This window comes from Argiope bruennichi, chromosome 7 (assembly GCF_947563725.1).
Source record: "Argiope bruennichi chromosome 7, qqArgBrue1.1, whole genome shotgun sequence".
In the NCBI taxonomy this organism is placed as follows: Eukaryota; Metazoa; Arthropoda; class Arachnida; order Araneae; family Araneidae; genus Argiope; species Argiope bruennichi.
The window spans coordinates 17946119-17968094 of NC_079157.1; the positions used below are offsets into that span (position 1 = coordinate 17946119).

The following is a 21976-nucleotide window of genomic DNA, read 5'->3' on the forward strand; positions in this document are numbered from 1 at the left end:
TGGAAGAATAAGCAAGTTATTCCCGGACAGGACGGCAAAGTTCGTGTTGTAATTGTTAAAACTAAAAATGGTTATTTTAAAAGACCAATCTCTAAAATTTGCCTCCTACCCATTCAGACTTGATTTTCTAATCTGTACATAAAAAAACTGTATATTATTCTGTACATATTCAAATGTTTATTTTCTATTTTTACATATTTAATTGTACATTTATGCTTCATACTTATTTATATTTCTATGTCTTTTTTATATATATTTTCATGTTTGGACTCGAAAAAAAAATTATTTTGTTGTATAATGTTGATTATATCTTTGAAACTTGAATTGTAACTTGTGTTGCATAAATACGCAACGCGGGGCGGAATGTTACCGCCTTGTTGGCGCATTTTGGAAAGAATGTAGCAAACATACGCTAGCTTGGCTTCAGCGATAAAATTATTGTAACCCTGCTGACAAGGGATCAGTTTGCAAAACAGTTTCGTACGAAGTAGTCATTGCGGGGTCGTCGAACCTCGATGAAATAAAAAGTTGGCTTTCGAATTGTCGTTTGATTTTAAATAAGAATACAGTCCACTTATTAAAAAATTGAAATGAACCAGCTTAAACTTATGGTAAATTCGTACCAGAACCCGTAATATATAATAATCATTATAGAAAATTTTGGAACATTAGATTGGCTATTAAAAATCATACTAACCATGTAAAATTATACAGAAAAAATAACTGTAAAATTACTTATAAATCTGAATCTTATTTACCAAATGTATGTGATAAATATGTTAAAATAGCCAATGCCATACATTTTTTGTCAATCTTTCTTCCTGAGAACCATTTCAAATATTAATATTAAAATTTTCAAAATTTGTATTCACATTTTTATTATAAGACAAATAACTATATATGTTATAAACAGCTTTTAAATAACTTTTATATTTAGTATTCATAAAAAATAAAAGATGCCCTTTTTTTAAATTAATGCTGTTGATGATTATAGTCAAGATTAAATTATGAAAGAATTTATGAGCAATGATCCTTGGCAATTAATTGTTAGCATGTGGTAAATATATAAATACCTAATACAACTGAAAACTGGTTTTCTTCAAACATATCATTTTTTGTATTTTATTTATTATTGAAATTCATAATTATTTAATAAATGAAAGAAAATCATATATGCAATTATTTGAGCCTCATTGCAAAATATTGAGAGAATATCCATTCAGAATTAGATATAAAAAATTTCCTCACAACTAATGACACTTGCTCCAATAATTCTCCAACATTATCTAAATATAAGGAAGAAAATACATGTTCAGATTATTCAGTTGATTTTAAAATGTAAAATGCACAATAAAAAAATTAACTCGCATATAAAATGATTTTTCTATATCATTTTGCTTATACTTCATAAGAAAGAATCACACAAAAAGTTAATTAGTTTTTCATTGCTTCTTGCATCATTATTTCCCTCAAACAAATTTGCTACCTTTCTTTTAATTCGGTCTACCTAGTTTGTGTTCAGTATGTAAAAAATTGTTCGGTTAATTTAGCAAAGTACAAACATGGTTAATTGCTCCTAACGAAATTAACCATAAAAGTAAATTCAGTAGAGTAAAGAATTTAACCCTTAACTGGGGAGGTGAAATTTTAGGACTTAACTGGGGAGGTGCGATCTACGAGAACGCATTTCATTTTCACTCAAATTAAATTTTCTAATGAATGTATCAGTATGTAAAACTGCCAATATGTTTTGCAGATATTTTTCTTGGTATATAGATATGTTTTAGAAATTTTTCAAAATATATCGTTGAAAAAAGTAAATGCTTTGGAACATACATTTTTTCCTCAAATAACACTTTGCAATAAATAATATTCTTGAAAAAGCATATTACTTTTTAAATCATATTTATTTTTACATTATATGAAGGCACATAAAAGACAATATAATGTAAAATTCAACAGTTATTTGAAAAAAAAAAATGACAATGTGTAAAATTGGACCTTTTTTTATCGGGTTGTGTGACTTTCATAGCACGGTTTTCTGGGGCATTTTTAACAAACAGGTTAAGAACTAGTATAAAATTCAACCTATAAATTCTGTATATATATCTTTTGGTATATTAATATATTTTATAAATTTTTCAAAATATATTATCACTGGAAAGATTAATTTTGTTTGAACATGCATATCAGAATTAGTTGAATGCGAATTTTCACCGAAAAACTCTTCTGTACAATTATTCTTATCACTAAACTTACTTTCTGCTTCATTTAAAAGTGTCTGGAGCATTGCTAAATAACAGGATCAGTAAACTGGATTATATTTCGGAGCCCAAGTTTTAGCGCCACCTGCTAAGCCTTGTTTATCACTGGGACACAAACAGGGAGATGCGGTCTTAGAGGACACAAACAGGGAGATGCGGTCTTAGAGACCGAGCTCCAAGAAATAAATAACTGAATTATTTTAAAAAGCATCTGCTGAAATCAGTTGAAAAAGTGCACGCATATTGAAGGTCACAAAACAGGAAGCTACAGCGTCAATTTATACAATTGAGCTAAAAATTGAATAGGGGTGACAGAAAATCCATCGCTAATGGTCTCACAGACCACACGTCCCCAGTTAAGGGTTAAAGCAAAAGAAAGAAATGTCAAGACTATCAAATTTGGATATCTGCAAAGTCTAAAGAAAGTGAACAATATTTATATACAGTTAGAGTATTAGTCATTAAATGAAAACACATGGTGATTGATGAAAATAGTAAGCATGGAAGGTGGAATATTATAAGACAATATTTTTTAAAGACTTCAAAAGTTAATTCATTCTTGATTAGAAAGATTCATGCGCGTCCATAATTAGTAGACAAAAAGATAAAGATACGTAATAAATTTTCACTTCTGAATAAAAAAGAATATGACAATTTCTTGATACATATTTACTATCACGAATTTTCTATCATGAGTAAACAAGAAAATAAAAGTATGCAATAAGTTTTCGCCCTAAATAAACATTACAAGTAAGTTTTTTTTTTTCTTCATACTTATTTATTATTCTGAATGTATGAACATTGTTCAGAAAGCATATTATATGCCATTGTTAAAACTCAGTAGAAAGATTACAGATGAATTTAAAAAGAAACCAGAATATTCTTATATGATAAACCGAATTTATTATATTTAGAGCAAAGGTTAGCATGCGGTTCTCGAAGTGTAAACATAAGCAATAAATGCAGGAATAGGTAGGCTCATATTAACCTTTAAGAGTCCAATCACAGCGAAGCTCACATCAGCCTCATGCTTTTGTAAGATTCGCTGTGATTGTACTAATTTTAGGTTGACATGGTCTGGCCGATCTCTAGAAAGTGTGTATTTCGGTAATAATGGAAGCAAGTTATTCCCGGACAGGACGGCAAAGTTCGTGTTGTAATTGTTAAAACTAAAAATGGTTATTTTAAAAGACCAATCTCTAAAATTTGCCTCCTACCCATTCAGACTTGATTTTCTAATCTGTACATAAAAAAACTGTATATTATTCTGTACATATTCAAATGTTTATTTTCTATTTTTACATATTTAATTGTACATTTATGCTTCATACTTATTTATATTTCTATGTCTTTTTTATATATATTTTCATGTTTGGACTCGAAAAAAAAATTATTTTGTTGTATAATGTTGATTATATCTTTGAAACTTGAATTGTAACTTGTGTTGCATAAATACGCAACGCGGGGCGGAATGTTACCGCCTTGTTGGCGCATTTTGGAAAGAATGTAGCAAACATACGCTAGCTTGGCTTCAGCGATAAAATTATTGTAACCCTGCTGACAAGGGATCAGTTTGCAAAACAGTTTCGTACGAAGTAGTCATTGCGGGGTCGTCGAACCTCGATGAAATAAAAAGTTGGCTTTCGAATTGTCGTTTGATTTTAAATAAGAATACAGTCCACTTATTAAAAAATTGAAATGAACCAGCTTAAACTTATGGTAAATTCGTACCAGAACCCGTAATATATAATAATCATTATAGAAAATTTTGGAACATTAGATTGGCTATTAAAAATCATACTAACCATGTAAAATTATACAGAAAAAATAACTGTAAAATTACTTATAAATCTGAATCTTATTTACCAAATGTATGTGATAAATATGTTAAAATAGCCAATGCCATACATTTTTTGTCAATCTTTCTTCCTGAGAACCATTTCAAATATTAATATTAAAATTTTCAAAATTTGTATTCACATTTTTATTATAAGACAAATAACTATATATGTTATAAACAGCTTTTAAATAACTTTTATATTTAGTATTCATAAAAAATAAAAGATGCCCTTTTTTTAAATTAATGCTGTTGATGATTATAGTCAAGATTAAATTATGAAAGAATTTATGAGCAATGATCCTTGGCAATTAATTGTTAGCATGTGGTAAATATATAAATACCTAATACAACTGAAAACTGGTTTTCTTCAAACATATCATTTTTTGTATTTTATTTATTATTGAAATTCATAATTATTTAATAAATGAAAGAAAATCATATATGCAATTATTTGAGCCTCATTGCAAAATATTGAGAGAATATCCATTCAGAATTAGATATAAAAAATTTCCTCACAACTAATGACACTTGCTCCAATAATTCTCCAACATTATCTAAATATAAGGAAGAAAATACATGTTCAGATTATTCAGTTGATTTTAAAATGTAAAATGCACAATAAAAAAATTAACTCGCATATAAAATGATTTTTCTATATCATTTTGCTTATACTTCATAAGAAAGAATCACACAAAAAGTTAATTAGTTTTTCATTGCTTCTTGCATCATTATTTCCCTCAAACAAATTTGCTACCTTTCTTTTAATTCGGTCTACCTAGTTTGTGTTCAGTATGTAAAAAATTGTTCGGTTAATTTAGCAAAGTACAAACATGGTTAATTGCTCCTAACGAAATTAACCATAAAAGTAAATTCAGTAGAGTAAAGAATTTAACCCTTAACTGGGGAGGTGAAATTTTAGGACTTAACTGGGGAGGTGCGATCTACGAGAACGCATTTCATTTTCACTCAAATTAAATTTTCTAATGAATGTATCAGTATGTAAAACTGCCAATATGTTTTGCAGATATTTTTCTTGGTATATAGATATGTTTTAGAAATTTTTCAAAATATATCGTTGAAAAAAGTAAATGCTTTGGAACATACATTTTTTCCTCAAATAACACTTTGCAATAAATAATATTCTTGAAAAAGCATATTACTTTTTAAATCATATTTATTTTTACATTATATGAAGGCACATAAAAGACAATATAATGTAAAATTCAACAGTTATTTGAAAAAAAAAAATGACAATGTGTAAAATTGGACCTTTTTTTATCGGGTTGTGTGACTTTCATAGCACGGTTTTCTGGGGCATTTTTAACAAACAGGTTAAGAACTAGTATAAAATTCAACCTATAAATTCTGTATATATATCTTTTGGTATATTAATATATTTTATAAATTTTTCAAAATATATTATCACTGGAAAGATTAATTTTGTTTGAACATGCATATCAGAATTAGTTGAATGCGAATTTTCACCGAAAAACTCTTCTGTACAATTATTCTTATCACTAAACTTACTTTCTGCTTCATTTAAAAGTGTCTGGAGCATTGCTAAATAACAGGATCAGTAAACTGGATTATATTTCGGAGCCCAAGTTTTAGCGCCACCTGCTAAGCCTTGTTTATCACTGGGACACAAACAGGGAGATGCGGTCTTAGAGGACACAAACAGGGAGATGCGGTCTTAGAGACCGAGCTCCAAGAAATAAATAACTGAATTATTTTAAAAAGCATCTGCTGAAATCAGTTGAAAAAGTGCACGCATATTGAAGGTCACAAAACAGGAAGCTACAGCGTCAATTTATACAATTGAGCTAAAAATTGAATAGGGGTGACAGAAAATCCATCGCTAATGGTCTCACAGACCACACGTCCCCAGTTAAGGGTTAAAGCAAAAGAAAGAAATGTCAAGACTATCAAATTTGGATATCTGCAAAGTCTAAAGAAAGTGAACAATATTTATATACAGTTAGAGTATTAGTCATTAAATGAAAACACATGGTGATTGATGAAAATAGTAAGCATGGAAGGTGGAATATTATAAGACAATATTTTTTAAAGACTTCAAAAGTTAATTCATTCTTGATTAGAAAGATTCATGCGCGTCCATAATTAGTAGACAAAAAGATAAAGATACGTAATAAATTTTCACTTCTGAATAAAAAAGAATATGACAATTTCTTGATACATATTTACTATCACGAATTTTCTATCATGAGTAAACAAGAAAATAAAAGTATGCAATAAGTTTTCGCCCTAAATAAACATTACAAGTAAGTTTTTTTTTTTTTTCATACTTATTTATTATTCTGAATGTATGAACATTGTTCAGAAAGCATATTATATGCCATTGTTAAAACTCAGTAGAAAGATTACAGATGAATTTAAAAAGAAACCAGAATATTCTTATATGATAAACCGAATTTATTATATTTAGAGCAAAGGTTAGCATGCGGTTCTCGAAGTGTAAACATAAGCAATAAATGCAGGAATAGGTAGGCTCATATTAACCTTTAAGAGTCCAATCACAGCGAAGCTCACATCAGCCTCATGCTTTTGTAAGATTCGCTGTGATTGTACTAATTTTAGGTTGACATGGTCTGGCCGATCTCTAGAAAGTGTGTATTTCGGTAATAATGGATGCTGTAGTTTGAATCGAACTTCTGTTCTTAATTTTGATTGTGGCTTCTGGCAGATTTTAAAATTTTTGTGATATTCGTGTTTTGATTTTGTTAATCCGGCACAAGCTAAGAATCCGTTCAGGAGCATACGCCGGAAAACAAACCTCCATTCCTTCCTTCCTTAATTTTGAAATATTTGTGAGTAAGTTTTAATTGGTTCGAAATTCATTTTCTATTTGAAAGAGCTTATTTTTTGAAAAATTAAAAGTCCTTATATATCGCTAAAATCAGATAATTGTTATATTGAAAATTTAGTGCTTGCTTCTTCAGTAAATAAAAAGCACTTGAAGTATTGTTTTTTTTTTTTTTTTTTTTTTTTTTTTTGAGTATCTAATATATATATATATATATCTTATTTCAACTAATGTTGAAAATAAAGCCAATACAAATTTTTCTTGTAAGATTTATAATTAGATAAAATTATTCGCCATAAAAATATATCATATAGAAGAATGGGCAAATGAGAAAAATAATCAATGGTTACTTTTGCCACACCATTTTTTATTTACATTCTTTCTCCTACTGTTGTTTTGAAATTATGTTGTATAAATTTCAATTTTCAACTAACTATATTGCCTACTTATATTATAATTTTAAGCATTTTACATAGATTCCAACATGTAAAAGCATAGAATGATTACTGAATGTAAGAAAAATAAAATGTATTAAGTACTTATATGAATGTCAGAAATGTTATTTATACTGTTTTATATAATCCACTGGTAAATTAGAAATACATGCACGTATTTTAAACTCAAAAATTATTTAGGAATCCAAAACATGGAAGAGTTCTAACTGGTCTGCTGTAAGAAACTACTAGTCGCAGCAGAAAATAGACCATTGATTATTCTCGAATAGTAAGGGCCGAAGGGGTTAGTGTTCCATGCCTTTCAAACAATTGTGTTGTTTTCTCAGAGGCCCTTTTAGTGTCTTGTTTCTTCTCTAAGCATGAGAAAATCATTTAATCTGACTTCTTGTATGTCTTTAAGATATGTTATAAAGATGCAAGAGCTGCAATAAAAATAACTAGGATTATATTTTGCAAGAAATTGTCCCCAAATAATTCGCATGCTGAGGCTATCAGTGGAAATGAAACCGAAAATATCTGTCAAGTAGAATATGACAGTTCCGTTTCATTAATTAAGAAACATAATAAATATTCTTTGAAGATAAAGAGCCTAATTTAAAGAAAAGTATTTATCCATCAAAATAGTATTAACAGTTATATCATTAAAACCTCATTTCCTATTGTGCATATTCTTATAAAATTTATTTTTAAGATAATGCAAATTTCTTTTGATTTAGTGTATCAAAACTCTCAGAAGCCAAATGTGATTGAATCAATATCCATGGCACCTAATTTGTTCATTAAAAATGCTCACACAGATTGATTTGGGGACAGGTAGGTTTTTTATGAATTTTCGTTATGGATTTTTTATGGCTGAAGATAATTTTTTTTATTTTTGAAACAGAAACCCATGCATTCCAGTGTGCTGAAGAAACTAAGCTCGAATGATGTTCGGAATAAGAGGTTTTAAAATAGGTTCCTCAAAGTGTGAAATGTCACATATGTTTTTGAAAAGAACTGCTTAAGTTAAAGTACTATCAATTTCAAACTATTATGAAGTTTTCAGAAGAACTATCAGAATTTACATGTTCTCCTGTCAGTGATTGAATTATTAAAGTATTGAGTATTAATTTTTTGAGTAGGTAATATAATAGCAACTCTCTTAATTATAAAAATTTGCTGTGAAAAATATTAAAACTTTTTGCAATATAGTACTTCATTTCAGTCTGCTAGAATAATAGAATCAGTTATATGGCATCTAATTTTAATCTATCTAATTTCCAAGAGTATAAAAACAAGGAATCCGAATTTAAGAATTTTAGAAATCATATATATTTGACTTCTTAAATGAAGGAGATGAGGACATTGGAGGAAGGAGGAGGAAGTTGAGAAAGATTGACCTGCAAACAGGATATTGAAAATATTTATTTTTTCTGCCATCAATACTTGTTATTCATTTAATATAAATCACTGCTTTAAAACATAAAGTTGTGTGTATTTGGAATAATATGGTTCAATTCTTTTGAGATTTCTTGTGCAATTCTGATCTTTTTATGCCATCAAAATTTGATAACATTCTAGATATAATATGATATTAGATATTTGTAGATGCATTGATATTTGTATGATAATATGAAAATTAATAACACTCTGATTCACTTCTCTACAATAACTTTTTTTATCTTGGTTTTTGGATTTCTTTTCTTATCTTTAATAACATAAATTGTGAAAACATAAATATATATATATATATATAAAATAATTATGACAGATGCGTATCCAAAAAAGATGACTCTTAGAATAAATCTCAATTTATTTTTCTATGGGAAGGCAAAGTTTGTACATGGGTTGATGTTGGAATGTATTCATTCACAACTAATCATATGAGGAAACCGATTTTACTAAGTAATTTTAATAGAATTTCTTTGACACATGTCAATTCAGAAAATGAAATCATGATTAACTTTGAAAGGAATGAGTGGGTGTTTGTAATTATTATCCCTTTGTTTGTGGTGCGGGAAACACAGTGTTAACATCTTTTTATATGCATGTTCGAAATAATTAATTGAAAAAATATAATTTACATCAGGGAATAAGAGAAAATTCTAGAATAAAGTAATTAGGCTAATTTAAGATAAACATTAGGAAATTGAACTTGAGACTGTACTTTTTCGTAATGTTTATTTTTGTAAGAATTTGCAGTATTAATGTATGCAATATGTATTTCATTATAAAAATTATTATGTATTCCTGCATTCTATTAAGGGAAATAAATTCTGCTCTTTAGCTTGATTTGATACAAACTAGTGAAAAATCTCTACCATGTGCTTTATTTATTATTATTTTTTTACACAATCTTTGCCATATCTTGTATACATTGTTTTGTGAATTTAAACTGATTTATCATCAGGAGAAAACAAAACATACTAACTTCATATAGTACAAAATCCTTTTTTAAAAGTTCTGAAATGTGCTAATTAGCTAAAGATTATTTTAACTACAATTTTTTAAAATTATAATTATCTTTAATTTGCTTATATTGCATTGTGGTACCATCTTCGACTTATCTTGTATGCATTTTTAAAAAATTTAAACTAGATGATCACCATGAAAAACAAAATGTATTTACTTCAATAGGTCAGAAGTGTACTTTACAAATACTGAAATATGCTAAGATAATTTAAATATAAATAGAGTAGAATGGAGTAAAATTATCTTAAAATTAGTTATTTTCAACTTTGTAGAGATCATACCAAAGGAGAGGTGAGATTTGTTTCTGACAATGTGCATGAAGAAAAAAGTGCAAAAATGACCACTTAAAAAAAGACAAGGCCTAAGAATTAGATTGGTATAGAGCAGGAATGGTGAACCTTTAAGGATGAATGTGCCATTTTTTTCTAAAGAAATGTTTTATGAGGTATAGACGTGCAGTCAAAAAATTTTAACTTGTGCTTATTGAAAAGATAAGTAGTGGATTTAATATTACAGAAGATTTTTTGCCAACTTACTAGCTTATCTGGTGGGAACTGAGTCCATATACTTTTTCTTTACCAAGATGTAGTTAAAAAAAACAATCTTCTCTAAGCTATAATGATATCTTTTCTCTCTTCTTCCTGTTATTTTTTATTTATTTATTTTTGCTGTTGCAGGAGCTTTATTTTATTATCATGAAAATTGATCTTTGTCAGTCTTTTAAAATGAAAAAAATAAATTCTTTGAACCATTCAAACCCATTACCAAGATTACATAAAAATAAAAATGTGGAATTCGTGTGTCGTGCCTTTTCCTGAATTTATGTATTTTGGAATACTTATTTCATCATGTATATAAATAAGAGGAGCACCAATTTGAATGGGCAGATCTCAGGTATTTCTTTAATTGCAAATTGTGGGAGAATATAATATTTATATTTTTGTTCACCAGAGAGCTGGCACAAAAAAAGAATAATTTTGCAATTCATATTTGGATAATGGATGACGCAATAGCTTGAAATTTCTCCACCACATTTATACTAGAAAATATTACTTTTAATGAAAAAAATATTACTTTTAAGGGCTTCATTCTTAAAAAAATGTGAAATTTCTCTTACTTGCAATACTTTTGACGAGTAGTGTATTTCATTGTACGCAAAGTACTGAGAGAAAACATCAATCAATTTAAGATACTTTGCATATCATTGATGAATATGATAAGTATTTTCTTTTGGATGATAATTATAATTTGATGAAGACACTTGCTCTAATATAAGAACTCCTTCAGATATTATGTCAAACTAGCCTCTTTTGACGACCATCTGGCTCGTAGAGAATATTGGCTATATTTCGTTCCAATTCATTATGCATTACTTAATGTTTGATTTTCTCAACACAATATCTTATATACCGAATTCCTGCAGCCATTACAACCGTGTTATTTCAGAATCAATGTTCTGTTTTGTTCGTTGTGTATGAAGTTCCATACGATCATAGTTTTACTAATTTTGGCTTCATTAGTTTTCTAACATTTGTCGTACTGTAACTTCGCTTAGTTATTTCTCAAACACGCTACTCAAGTAATAAACAAAAGCATTTTCCGTGATATTGCAACAAAATGTATTGTTTCCTTTGACACAAAATGTATTGATGAAAAGTAGATTTAAAAAAAAATTATTTTCATCAAACCATTAAAAAAAAAAAGTCGCTACTTATTGGGGGGGGGGGTTGCACGGTAAACAAATTGGTATCGTGGAAAAGAAAATTTTTATATTATTATTTTAAAATATTTCGTAAATCAGTTTAACAAAATAATATTGTTGAGAATTAGCAAGAGAAATACCAAAATTTAACTAAATTTTGATATTTTCAATTAATTAAAATTTTAAAAAAGCATTACTTGGTGCATATTCTAACCTGCCAAACAATATTTGTGCCAAATTTCGTTTCCTTGACCAAACAATTTATCCTGTAGCATGCCAACTCCCACATGCTCGTTCTCTTTTATTCTAAGTAGATATATATAATGCACTTCATTTATTTCTTATGAAACGGGATTTTAATAGTTTAAAGGATGTGTTATTTCTTCTCCAACTATCAAATTTCTTTCAAGTGTTCTATGTGAAGAAAACATTATGAAACTATTTCTTTCTCTATAATTCAATTGCTATTACTTCATTTACAACATACTCTCCCCATATATATGTATAAGTATTAGAATCAAGTTAATAGGAAAAACAAAAAATAAAATAAATATTAAACCAAAAAAATTATAAAAAATATAAAAAAAGAATCCGGCCTGACGACTTTTTCAAGGGTCACCCTCAGGCAGGGATTCAAAGAAAGGGATTTTTTCTGTGAGGAAAAACAGACATTGTCTAATAATGATTACTCGTGACCCGAAAATCCCCTGAAATTATGCTCGAGAGATATACCATTTTAACAGAAAGGAAATATAAAACAACAAATAAGAAGAAATTAACCAGAACAAAGTAAAAATACAATAACAAAAATAACAATAAAAACAAAAAATAGCACTAAAATTAAAAACGAAAAGGCCAGTACATACCGTCAACAGTCAAGGACACTTTAACCTATTGTTTGTGATTCCCTGTTTTTAAAAAACTAGCGGTAAATTATGTAAACAGATGCAGGCACCCAGCGCCATCTATTGAGTGGGATCAATAATTTTTTTGGTTTATTTTATTTTTTGTTTTTCCTATTAACTTGATTCTAATACTTTTGTATCAATTCATCTGTGTTTTAGAAGTAGCTGCAATTGCGCTCTCTAAATACTATGAAGTTCTTTTTTGGTTTTAGTTTAAATAGGTTATAAATTTTAGTTGCGATTTCGAAACTGTTTTGTTTCGTTTTCCTTTTAGTTTCGTTTTCAAACTTTTTCTTACTTAAGATTGGTTACTCTTATATATATATATATATATATATAATCTTGTTCAAATTCTCAATCGTTAATAAAATACTTTTTATTCATCCGTTCAAGTTCAAAGACATTTTTTAAATCTTGTAGTGGATGACAATGTTAATACAGTTTTTTTCCATATATTAATTAATTAATTAAATTTGTCCAGTAATTTCTATTTGATCGCCAATGTCGCCAAGCTCTAAGATTACTGACGCGACACCCGATCATAAATAATATAAGATATATATAAATAATATATGAAAATAAGTAGGAATTCAATTAAAATATTTTTACCACTTAATATTGTAATTCTGTCATATGTATATACATATTTATATTAATTGTAATTATTTAATAAACATTAACTAAAATAATTTTTTTTATTGACGTAAGTAGGAATTGATTTTAATTTATATATATATATATATATATATATATATATATATATATATATATATATATATATATATATATATAATATATATATATATATATATATATAATATATATATATATATATATATAATATATATATATATATATATATATATATATTGTTTACATTATTATTTCTGTAGCTCTCTTTATGTGTACATTTAATTAAATGCATAACCTAATTTTAACATATTTAAAGCGAATTTTTAGTAAAATATTCTATGTGGCATTGACTTCTTGATGATTCGATTGATTTTTTTTTTTTCTCATATTTATACACAATCATTTATAACTAAGACGTGAAACTACTGTATGTTTTATCTGTTTTATCTATAATACACATTATAATAAATAAGTAGCATAATACGGTGGGTGTTAAAAATATATTGCAGAGAGCGTTATATACACAATATATATTATAATAAATTGTAATACGTTGTCGAAATATCTTTAATTTTTGTAGGCTTGTAATTTTGTTAATTTTGAACGTTTAACTTTAGGTGCAAAGATTAATAAAATTTATCTTTTTTAGGTTATGGAACCAACGAACAGAGAAAAAAATATTGCCTATAAATCATCAAGATTAAATGTATGAACAATAGAAGTTTAACAATTCCTGCTTGCTTAGGGTTAAATATATGCAGTTAATTCTGTACTTTTTAACAAGGCTTGCTATCTCATCTACTCAATGATTAAGAAAAGAAGTTATGTTATATATGCAAAGAAAGCAAGTAATTCTCTGAAAAATTAAAAAAATATATAGCATGCACAATATCAGCATATCTAATAGATACTTCGGCTTAGCTTCACAGATACTTATGATTTAACATGATGAAAACTTTTAATCAGATTTAACTTGTGTTGCAAAAGATTTTCTAAAAAGCATGCTGTAGCGAGGCATATTCTAACACTTGTGAAAGAAAAGCCTATCTGTGGATCATACAATATAAAATATTTTCTAATCAAAGCACTCCAATTTGGAATATATGCAAGCTTACGAAAGAATTCTGCAAAATGTGTACTAAAGTCTTTTCTACGCAGGAAATCTCGAAGCATATTAAAGAGAAACCATTTGTTTGTAATGTGTGCGATAAAGTATTTTCTCTCAAAGGCATTTTAAAGACACATTTAAGAACGCATACGAAAGAGAGTCCGTATATTTGTGAGGTTTGCAGTAAAGCGTTTTCTCACGAAAGAAATTTAAAGGTACATTTAAAAGTACATTATCTGCATACAGGAGATAATCCATACGCTTGTAATGTGTGTGGTAAAGTATTCTCCCACAAAGGAAATTTAAAGACACATTTAAGGACGCATACGAAAGAGAAACCGTATGTTTGTGTTTGCAAAAAAGCGTTTTCTTTACTGGGAACTTTAAAGAGTCATTTAAGGACGCATACGAAAGAGAAACCGTATGTTTGTGAGATATGCAAGGAAGCGTTTTCTCAGAAAAATAGTTTAAAGATACATTTAAGGGCGCACACGAAAGAGAAACCGTATGTTTGTGAGATGTGCAATAAAGCGTTTTCTCAACGAGGACATTTAAAGACTCATTTAAGGACGCATACGAAAGAGAAACCGTATATTTGTGAGATATGCAAGGAAGCGTTTTCTCACAAAAATAGTTTAAAAATACATTTACTGACGCATACAAAAGAGAAACCGTATGTTTGTGAGATATGCAATAAAGCATTTTCTCACAAAAATAGTTTAAAGATACATTTACTGACGCATACGAAAGAGAAACCGTTTGTTTGTGAGATTTGCAATAAAGCGCTTTCTCAAAAACTTAGCTTAAAGATACATTTACAGACGCATACAAAAGAGAAACCGTATGTTTGTGAGATATGCAATAAAGCATTTTCTCACAAAAATAGTTTAAAGATACATTTACTGACGCATACGAAAGAGAAACCGTTTGTTTGTGAGATTTGCAATAAAGCGCTTTCTCAAAAATTTAGCTTAAAGATACATTTACTGACGCATACAAAAGAGAAACCGTATGTTTGTGAGATATGCAATAAAGCATTTTCTCACAAAAATAGTTTAAAGATACATTTACTGACGCATACGAAAGAGAAACCGTATGTTTGTGAGATATGCAATAAAGCGTTTTCTCTCAAAAATAGTTTAAAGACACATTTGAGGACGCATACGAAAGAGAAACCATATGTTTGTGAGCTTTGCAGTAAAGCGTTTTCTGAGCAGTCAAATTTAAAGAGACATTTAAGAACGCATGCGAAAAAGAAACCGTATGTTTGTGAGATATGCAATAAAGCGTTTTCTCTCAAAAATAGTTTAAAGATACATTTAAGGACGCATACGAAAGATAATCCATATGCTAATAATGTGTGCGATTAAGTATTTTCGCATAAATAATACAGAGTAATAATTGATACTGTGTAGTAACTTAAATAAATTCCCACTAAATTTGTGCCTGCTTTAAATAGTTATTTAATTTATGGATTTTTTTTTATGAACGATTCAATCTAATTATCTTAACTTCCTTTTGACCAGCACTCATGGTTTTATTATTTTTTATTTTATTTCAATTAATGTTCATGCAATTTCAATGTTGAATTTATATATTCATTTATAATAGTTTAATTTATAATCGATAAATAATTTTAAATAATACTAACAAAAAGAGAAAATAATTGCTGTAGCTTCTAAATATTCAAAATTCTCATGAAATAAATATTGACTAGTAGAATATAGAAATAGTAGTTTCTGTTTTTACCAATCATTAAAAGAATTAACTAAAATTTATACAAACATCCTACACTGTTTAACTGATTCATTACTTTTCAATTTTGCTTCCTAATGAAGTGAGTGTGTGCACTATAAGACATAATTATTATTGAATTTTTTAAAAAATGAGCCTTTTTTTTATAAAATTCAGTTTATAGTGCATTCATATATTGAGTGTTTAGTTTTTTCCTGAGTATTTTGAAAATTTTCTTAACATCGAAGAAATTATTTCTTAATATTATATTTATTTTTAGTATTTTTATATAATACTATTTTATTATTATGAGTTACTGAAATATGTCAGTAGTAGTAAAAATAATGCTTTTATAAGTTATCTTGCTAAATAATCATTTGAACAATTATCAAAATAGAAATCGCATACCATCCAAAAAATAATCCAGATAATTTTAAGCAAATAATATAGAAATCCTTAACTATTCCATATTGGTATATCTTTAAACTGAATCATTGGTCCTCTTAATTGAAATAAAGCTCTTCCTTGAGGTTACAGCTTATGTATTAAAATCAATTTTAATAAAATTAAAAATATATGATAAATTTTTCCTATATGAAAGATATAATTTCAATAAATTACATCAAAGCCATTTCTCAAAAGAATCAGTGGTATTCCTTAAATCAGATACTATAGTATTTTTACATTGGTACTCAAGAAATAATCTTATTATAACAACGAAATCAGTAACTTCTTTCATAATATAACATTCAGAATATTTGGAATTGTAAAATATGATAGATTTTATTAAAATGATCTTATCTCAATCACAATGTCTCTGTTCACAATGTATTCTTAAAGTCTAAATAAAGGTCTTATTTGCAATTCTAAAAAATTTATCTGAAAACGATTTCTATCATTTGGGCAATTGTGTTTTTTTTATTCAGGCAGAATAACGTTTACTGAACGAAAGTCTTTAAAGGGGTGAAATAGACAAATAAACCCATTCATCATCATAAAAATTTCCAAGAAGTTGAAGATTTTAAGTCAGGTAGTGAATCGGATTAAAACGAAATCTTCGAATGCCAATTAAACCCTCAAGGGGTCATCTTTCTTTTCTTGTCCTCAACAATATCTATATAAATAGTTTTAAGAAGAAAATTTCATCAAACTGAAATAGCAAAAATTTTTACTGCGGATCACTTTCTAAAGTTCAGTATATCGCAATGCCAAATTAAATTTTCGGAGAATTCCGCACAAAATATGTTTTAAAAGTGAAACATTTTAAACACAATCTAAATAATATTTAATTATAGATTTGATATATTTATTTTAAATTATGGAACAACAAAATATAACAATGCTCTAAAACAATACAATGTTTGAACAATGCTCTAAAAATAAATAACGAACTTCTAAAATAATGTTCCAAAATTAATATCATTAATTATTATAATAATTAAGTTTGCACGCCTTTTGTACACTAAGCGAGTACAAAATTAAACTATTTTGGAAATTCCACACACACACACAAAAAAAAATCTAGAGGGACCTAAGCAATTCTCTATTTAATAAAAAAAGTCATACTCAGTCACTGCAGAATTGTATTCAGACTATTAACATATACTCTGTTGAAAATATTTTTCATTAAAATGAACTTTCTTTTACACGAATAAAAATAATGCAACGAACATAAGTTGCTAAACAATTAAAAGAAATAACCACATGATTGACTTCTTAAAAATAAAAATTGCTTAATATTTCAGTGACAAGCTGTTTCATTCATCATTTAGATAAAAAGAATTAGATTGTCGTCAATATTAGGAGGATATAAATCTGTTGGATAAAAAGTTCTTAATTCTTCAGACTCATTATGTGTTAAACCAGCGGTTCATAACCTATGGGTCGCGACCCAAAATTGGGTCGCGAAGCATATTTCTTGGGTCGCGACAGATGTAAGTAAAGATACTCAACTCATGGTTTACGTGCGGTATCCAGGTTTAACAGATATACAGGAGGACATTTTATTTTGCAAACCAATGTCAACAACAACTAGAGGTGAAGATATTTTTCTTATGGCCGATTCGTTTTTTAAAGAAGAAGGATTAAATTGGAATCAGTGTTTCAGTATTTGCACCGACGGTGCAGCTGCCATGACAGCATCTAAAAAGGGATTTTCGACAAGAGCAAAACAAATGAATCCACAAATTATATCGATTCATTGTTACATAGACAAAATCTTGCTTCAAAAAATTATCACCCGAATTATGTATCGTTTTGGATGAAATTGTTGCGGTAGTAAATTTTATCAAATCAAGAGCTCTTAACTGTAGAATTTTCCGCGAACTGTGTTTCGAATTTGGTGCAGAATACGAACATTTATTATATTATTCTGAAGTTAGATGGCTGTCCTGGGGCAAAGTTGTTCAAAGAGTATTATCATTACGGACAGAAGTCGAATTATTTTTGAGAGAAAAACACCCATTAGCATCTATGTGCTAATCAAAATGTCAATTATTTTCAAAAAGTTATAAATATATTTTAATTTGGTCAATAAAAATTATTAAAAACACTTGATTATTAATTAAATTTTCCTTGGATCGAAAAGTACTTTTGTTTATCTTTATTATTAAAAAAATAAATAAAAATTTGTAAGTTAAAAAAATCATCATCGTAGGATTGAAGATTTTTTAAAAATACAATCTAAAATAAATCAATGAAAAAATTTTGACTTTTTCTCAAATATTTCTCAAATTTGGGTCGCGGCTTAAAAAGGTTAAGAACCACTGTGTTAAACAAACACTTGTAAACACTATAGTGAAACCTCCTTTCTTAAATAAAAAATGAAAATTACCTTGATTTTACAGAGTTTTTCAGATCCAATTCACCAAAAAAGCAAATGCAAGTAATAATATAGCCTCCAAATTAAATTTGATAAGGAAAAACTAGTCCAAAAATAGTGTTCATATATTATGAGAGACTTCTTCTTTTTTTTCAGATTTTTAACACAGTTTAATTAATTATTTTTTTTCTATAAATATGGTCTTCTTCTTTTGTGTTAAAACATTCAGACGAAATATTATTTTTCAATTCCAAATTTAAGATTTGGAGGTCAATTCTTTGTGCATTCCTTTCATTTTCAACGGCATAAAAATCATCTGTTATGCATGATTTTATTTCAGAATATAATAAATGTTTATTATGAATATGCTTGTAAAGATTACTATTGTCTTCACAAGAACACACATACAAATGACTACATAGTACTGCACAGTTAATATCGGCACATTTAAAACAGCAATGATCTAATAAATGGCAAACATCTGTAATTTTTTTTACTGAGTATACTAATCCCTTTATTGTCTATAAATTTATTAACTGTTGATCACCCTGTTCAACTATATCATTAATGGGAATTTATATTCACATTTCATGCTTTTCTTCAATAGTTTTATAGAAATTTGAATTTAATGGAACATTATTTACAACAATAGAAGAATACTTTAAAAACCTATCTGTTTCCATCTTTAAACGAGTTGAAATTAGCTCACCTATGCGCCTAATGAATTTACGCTCAAAATATACAGATTTTAACTGATTATGAAACGATTCATAGTAATTATTTGTATTGGTGTCACCATGTGGAAACTGTGTATAGCAGGTAGCCCATAATGCTTTTCTAGCAGAATAATTTTTTACAAAATAACCAAATAAATTTCGGCATTCATATAAATATATTCTAATGAAAATTGAGGCTATATATTCAAAATCTTTTAGAGACTTTTCATTCATTATATTTAATAATTCATACGGAGACGTTTATCACGGACGTTAACAGTCAACTGCGTTTTCCAAGCACGGTATACAAGCCACTGACACAATAGATGCTTGATATCCTCGACCAAATGCAGAATTAAAAGTAAAACCATCATCATCAATCATGCCTGTATTCACTTTCAAATTAGGAATTCGATAATATAAATTGGAAGATAAAGCCACCAATGTACGAAAATCTAAATAACTTGCAATAAAATGTGCAACAGGATATCCCTGGAGAATACTAACAGGATACTCAGCTTGCACATGCAATGAAAGAAGAAAAAAATGCAAAAGATTTTATGGGAGTGTTTCATAAGCACGTCTTTTTGTGCTCCAGTTTGAAAACCTAATGCAAAAGAATTTTCACGATTTGGTAAGCTATCCAAAGAAGGTCCAAAGATAGTATCTGACTTTTGTAATTTGAAAATTAAAATGGGATTACATTTTTCATTTTTTAACTTCTCCTCAGTACAGAAAACAGACATAGCATCATTAATTGGCTTTACTAAATTATGTCGATGCCTTGCATAAGACTGTGTAGTCTTCAGAGAAACAAAAACTTTTGTTGGGCAGAAATTTCTTTTATCCCGTCAACCTGCAGCACTATGAATTAAGCTTACTATTTTCAAAACATGAAATGATAACAATAAATATCATTTAATTAAATCACGTGAACTTTCTTTAAGTGAGTGGCATCTTGTATTCTCATATCCAATATAATGATTATGAGCTGTATAATATGTTACAGTCACTAAATTTTTATGTTCACAAACACAAATTTTAAGTGGGCAAATTAGATGGAAAGGGAATTTTTTCTATTTTTACGACTAGCATGTCGTTCTACTCTTGATTGAATCTTTGACAGATACGAGGGATAAAAAAATTGGCAAATATAATAATGAAATGTTCTATCACCAAAAACTTTTTTGCCTGTTGATTTTGTAATGAAAGCTTATAAGCCAGTTAACAGCTACGCTGCACGAGCAATTGGTTTTGTATTGTGGTCATGTTACACGGCTGCGAACCGTAAGGTCCCAGGTTCTATCCTCGCTCATCGCAAATCCGCCACAATTTCCGGAAAAAAGCCTAAATAGAAGGGCTTTCAGCTTCTAACAAAATCTTAAAGTTCTTATAAGAATCAAAAGAAAATGATTTGACATTCTGAATTTGATGCTCAGCACTATGATGTTTATGTAAATGCCATAGATTATAAATGCCTTGATTGCAATTAGATACTGCACAAAAAATCAGTTCATTTTTCTTTGTAAAATGGCAAGTTTCGTCGTGACTTTTAAAAGCATTATTCCTGTAAAATCTACCTGCCTATGGGGCCTGAGTCCAAAAAACCATTATATGTTACAGTCACTAAATTTTTATGTTCACGCACACATTCTTTTATGAATTATAATAAATTTTATTATAAACAGATTACTATTATGAGAAATTTTTATATTCTTTCTGAACTTCGAAGTGAAATAAACAATATCAGCTTTCAATAACTCAAATGGCATATTTTATAATCTAGCTTATCTTCTGATAATTTGAAATAAAGACAAAATTCAATTCAATTTTAGAGGGAGGTACAAAAGTGCATAATAAGTCGCAATAAATTTATACTTTTGATATAATACTAAAAAAAAAAAAAAAAAATCTGAAAATAAAATTTAACAAACATAGAAACAGATATCGAAAAGACATACAAATATGAAAATGTCACTTTTCTTGCTTTAAATTGCGATAATTTGTCTATATTTCAAAATTTGTCTATTTTGATAATATCAGTTTGAATAAATAACGGAGACAACTGAATCATACTATTCCACAAACAGTTCTCAACTATTTTAGAAAAAAAGAAGAAGAAAAAAAAAACGGTCTCTTTCAGCTTGCATTACAGATTCCGTATGGATCTCTGATAGATTTCAATCCGGAAGAAAACTAAATGAAAAATAATCAAAGAATTTTTACTTAAATATTCAATTACCATTTACAACCTATTGAATTTAAAATGTTTCTATTAATTTAGAAAAAAATGCATTAATATTATTCTCATCAATTTAAGTGATCTGACATTTTTAAAATGGAGGTACTGACCTTCAGCAATGACATTTTTGATGGAAAGGATGGGGGGTCCGCTCCTTATTGCCGTCTTTGAGTCAAGCAGAAAAGAAGAATTACAATATAGCATCAGAATTCGACGTTGGAGGTAAATATTATTCAAAATTAATCCTTTTCATAAAATAAACAAAAGACTGATAGATATTC

At 28.0% G+C, this 21976-nt stretch overlaps 1 protein-coding gene across 3 annotated transcripts; it reads left to right on the forward strand.

Annotated features, from left to right (window-relative positions):
- The first annotated feature begins 6748 nt into the window (after window positions 1-6748).
- Window positions 6749-17344, forward strand: LOC129976641 (zinc finger protein 569-like). Of its 3 annotated transcripts, none has more exons than XM_056090320.1 (3): window positions 6749-6936; window positions 8100-8196; window positions 13724-17344. In XM_056090320.1, the coding sequence occupies exon 3, from the start codon at window positions 14206-14208 to the stop codon at window positions 15550-15552; it is 1347 nt and encodes a 448-aa protein (XP_055946295.1). In that variant the 5' UTR covers window positions 6749-6936; window positions 8100-8196; window positions 13724-14205; the 3' UTR covers window positions 15553-17344. The 3 variants fall into 3 exon arrangements, with proteins under 3 accessions (XP_055946295.1, XP_055946294.1, XP_055946296.1); XM_056090319.1 differs by having other exon boundaries at window positions 6749-6932; XM_056090321.1 differs by lacking the exon at window positions 8100-8196 and having other exon boundaries at window positions 6749-6932.
- Window positions 17345-21976: the final 4632 nt, after the last annotated feature.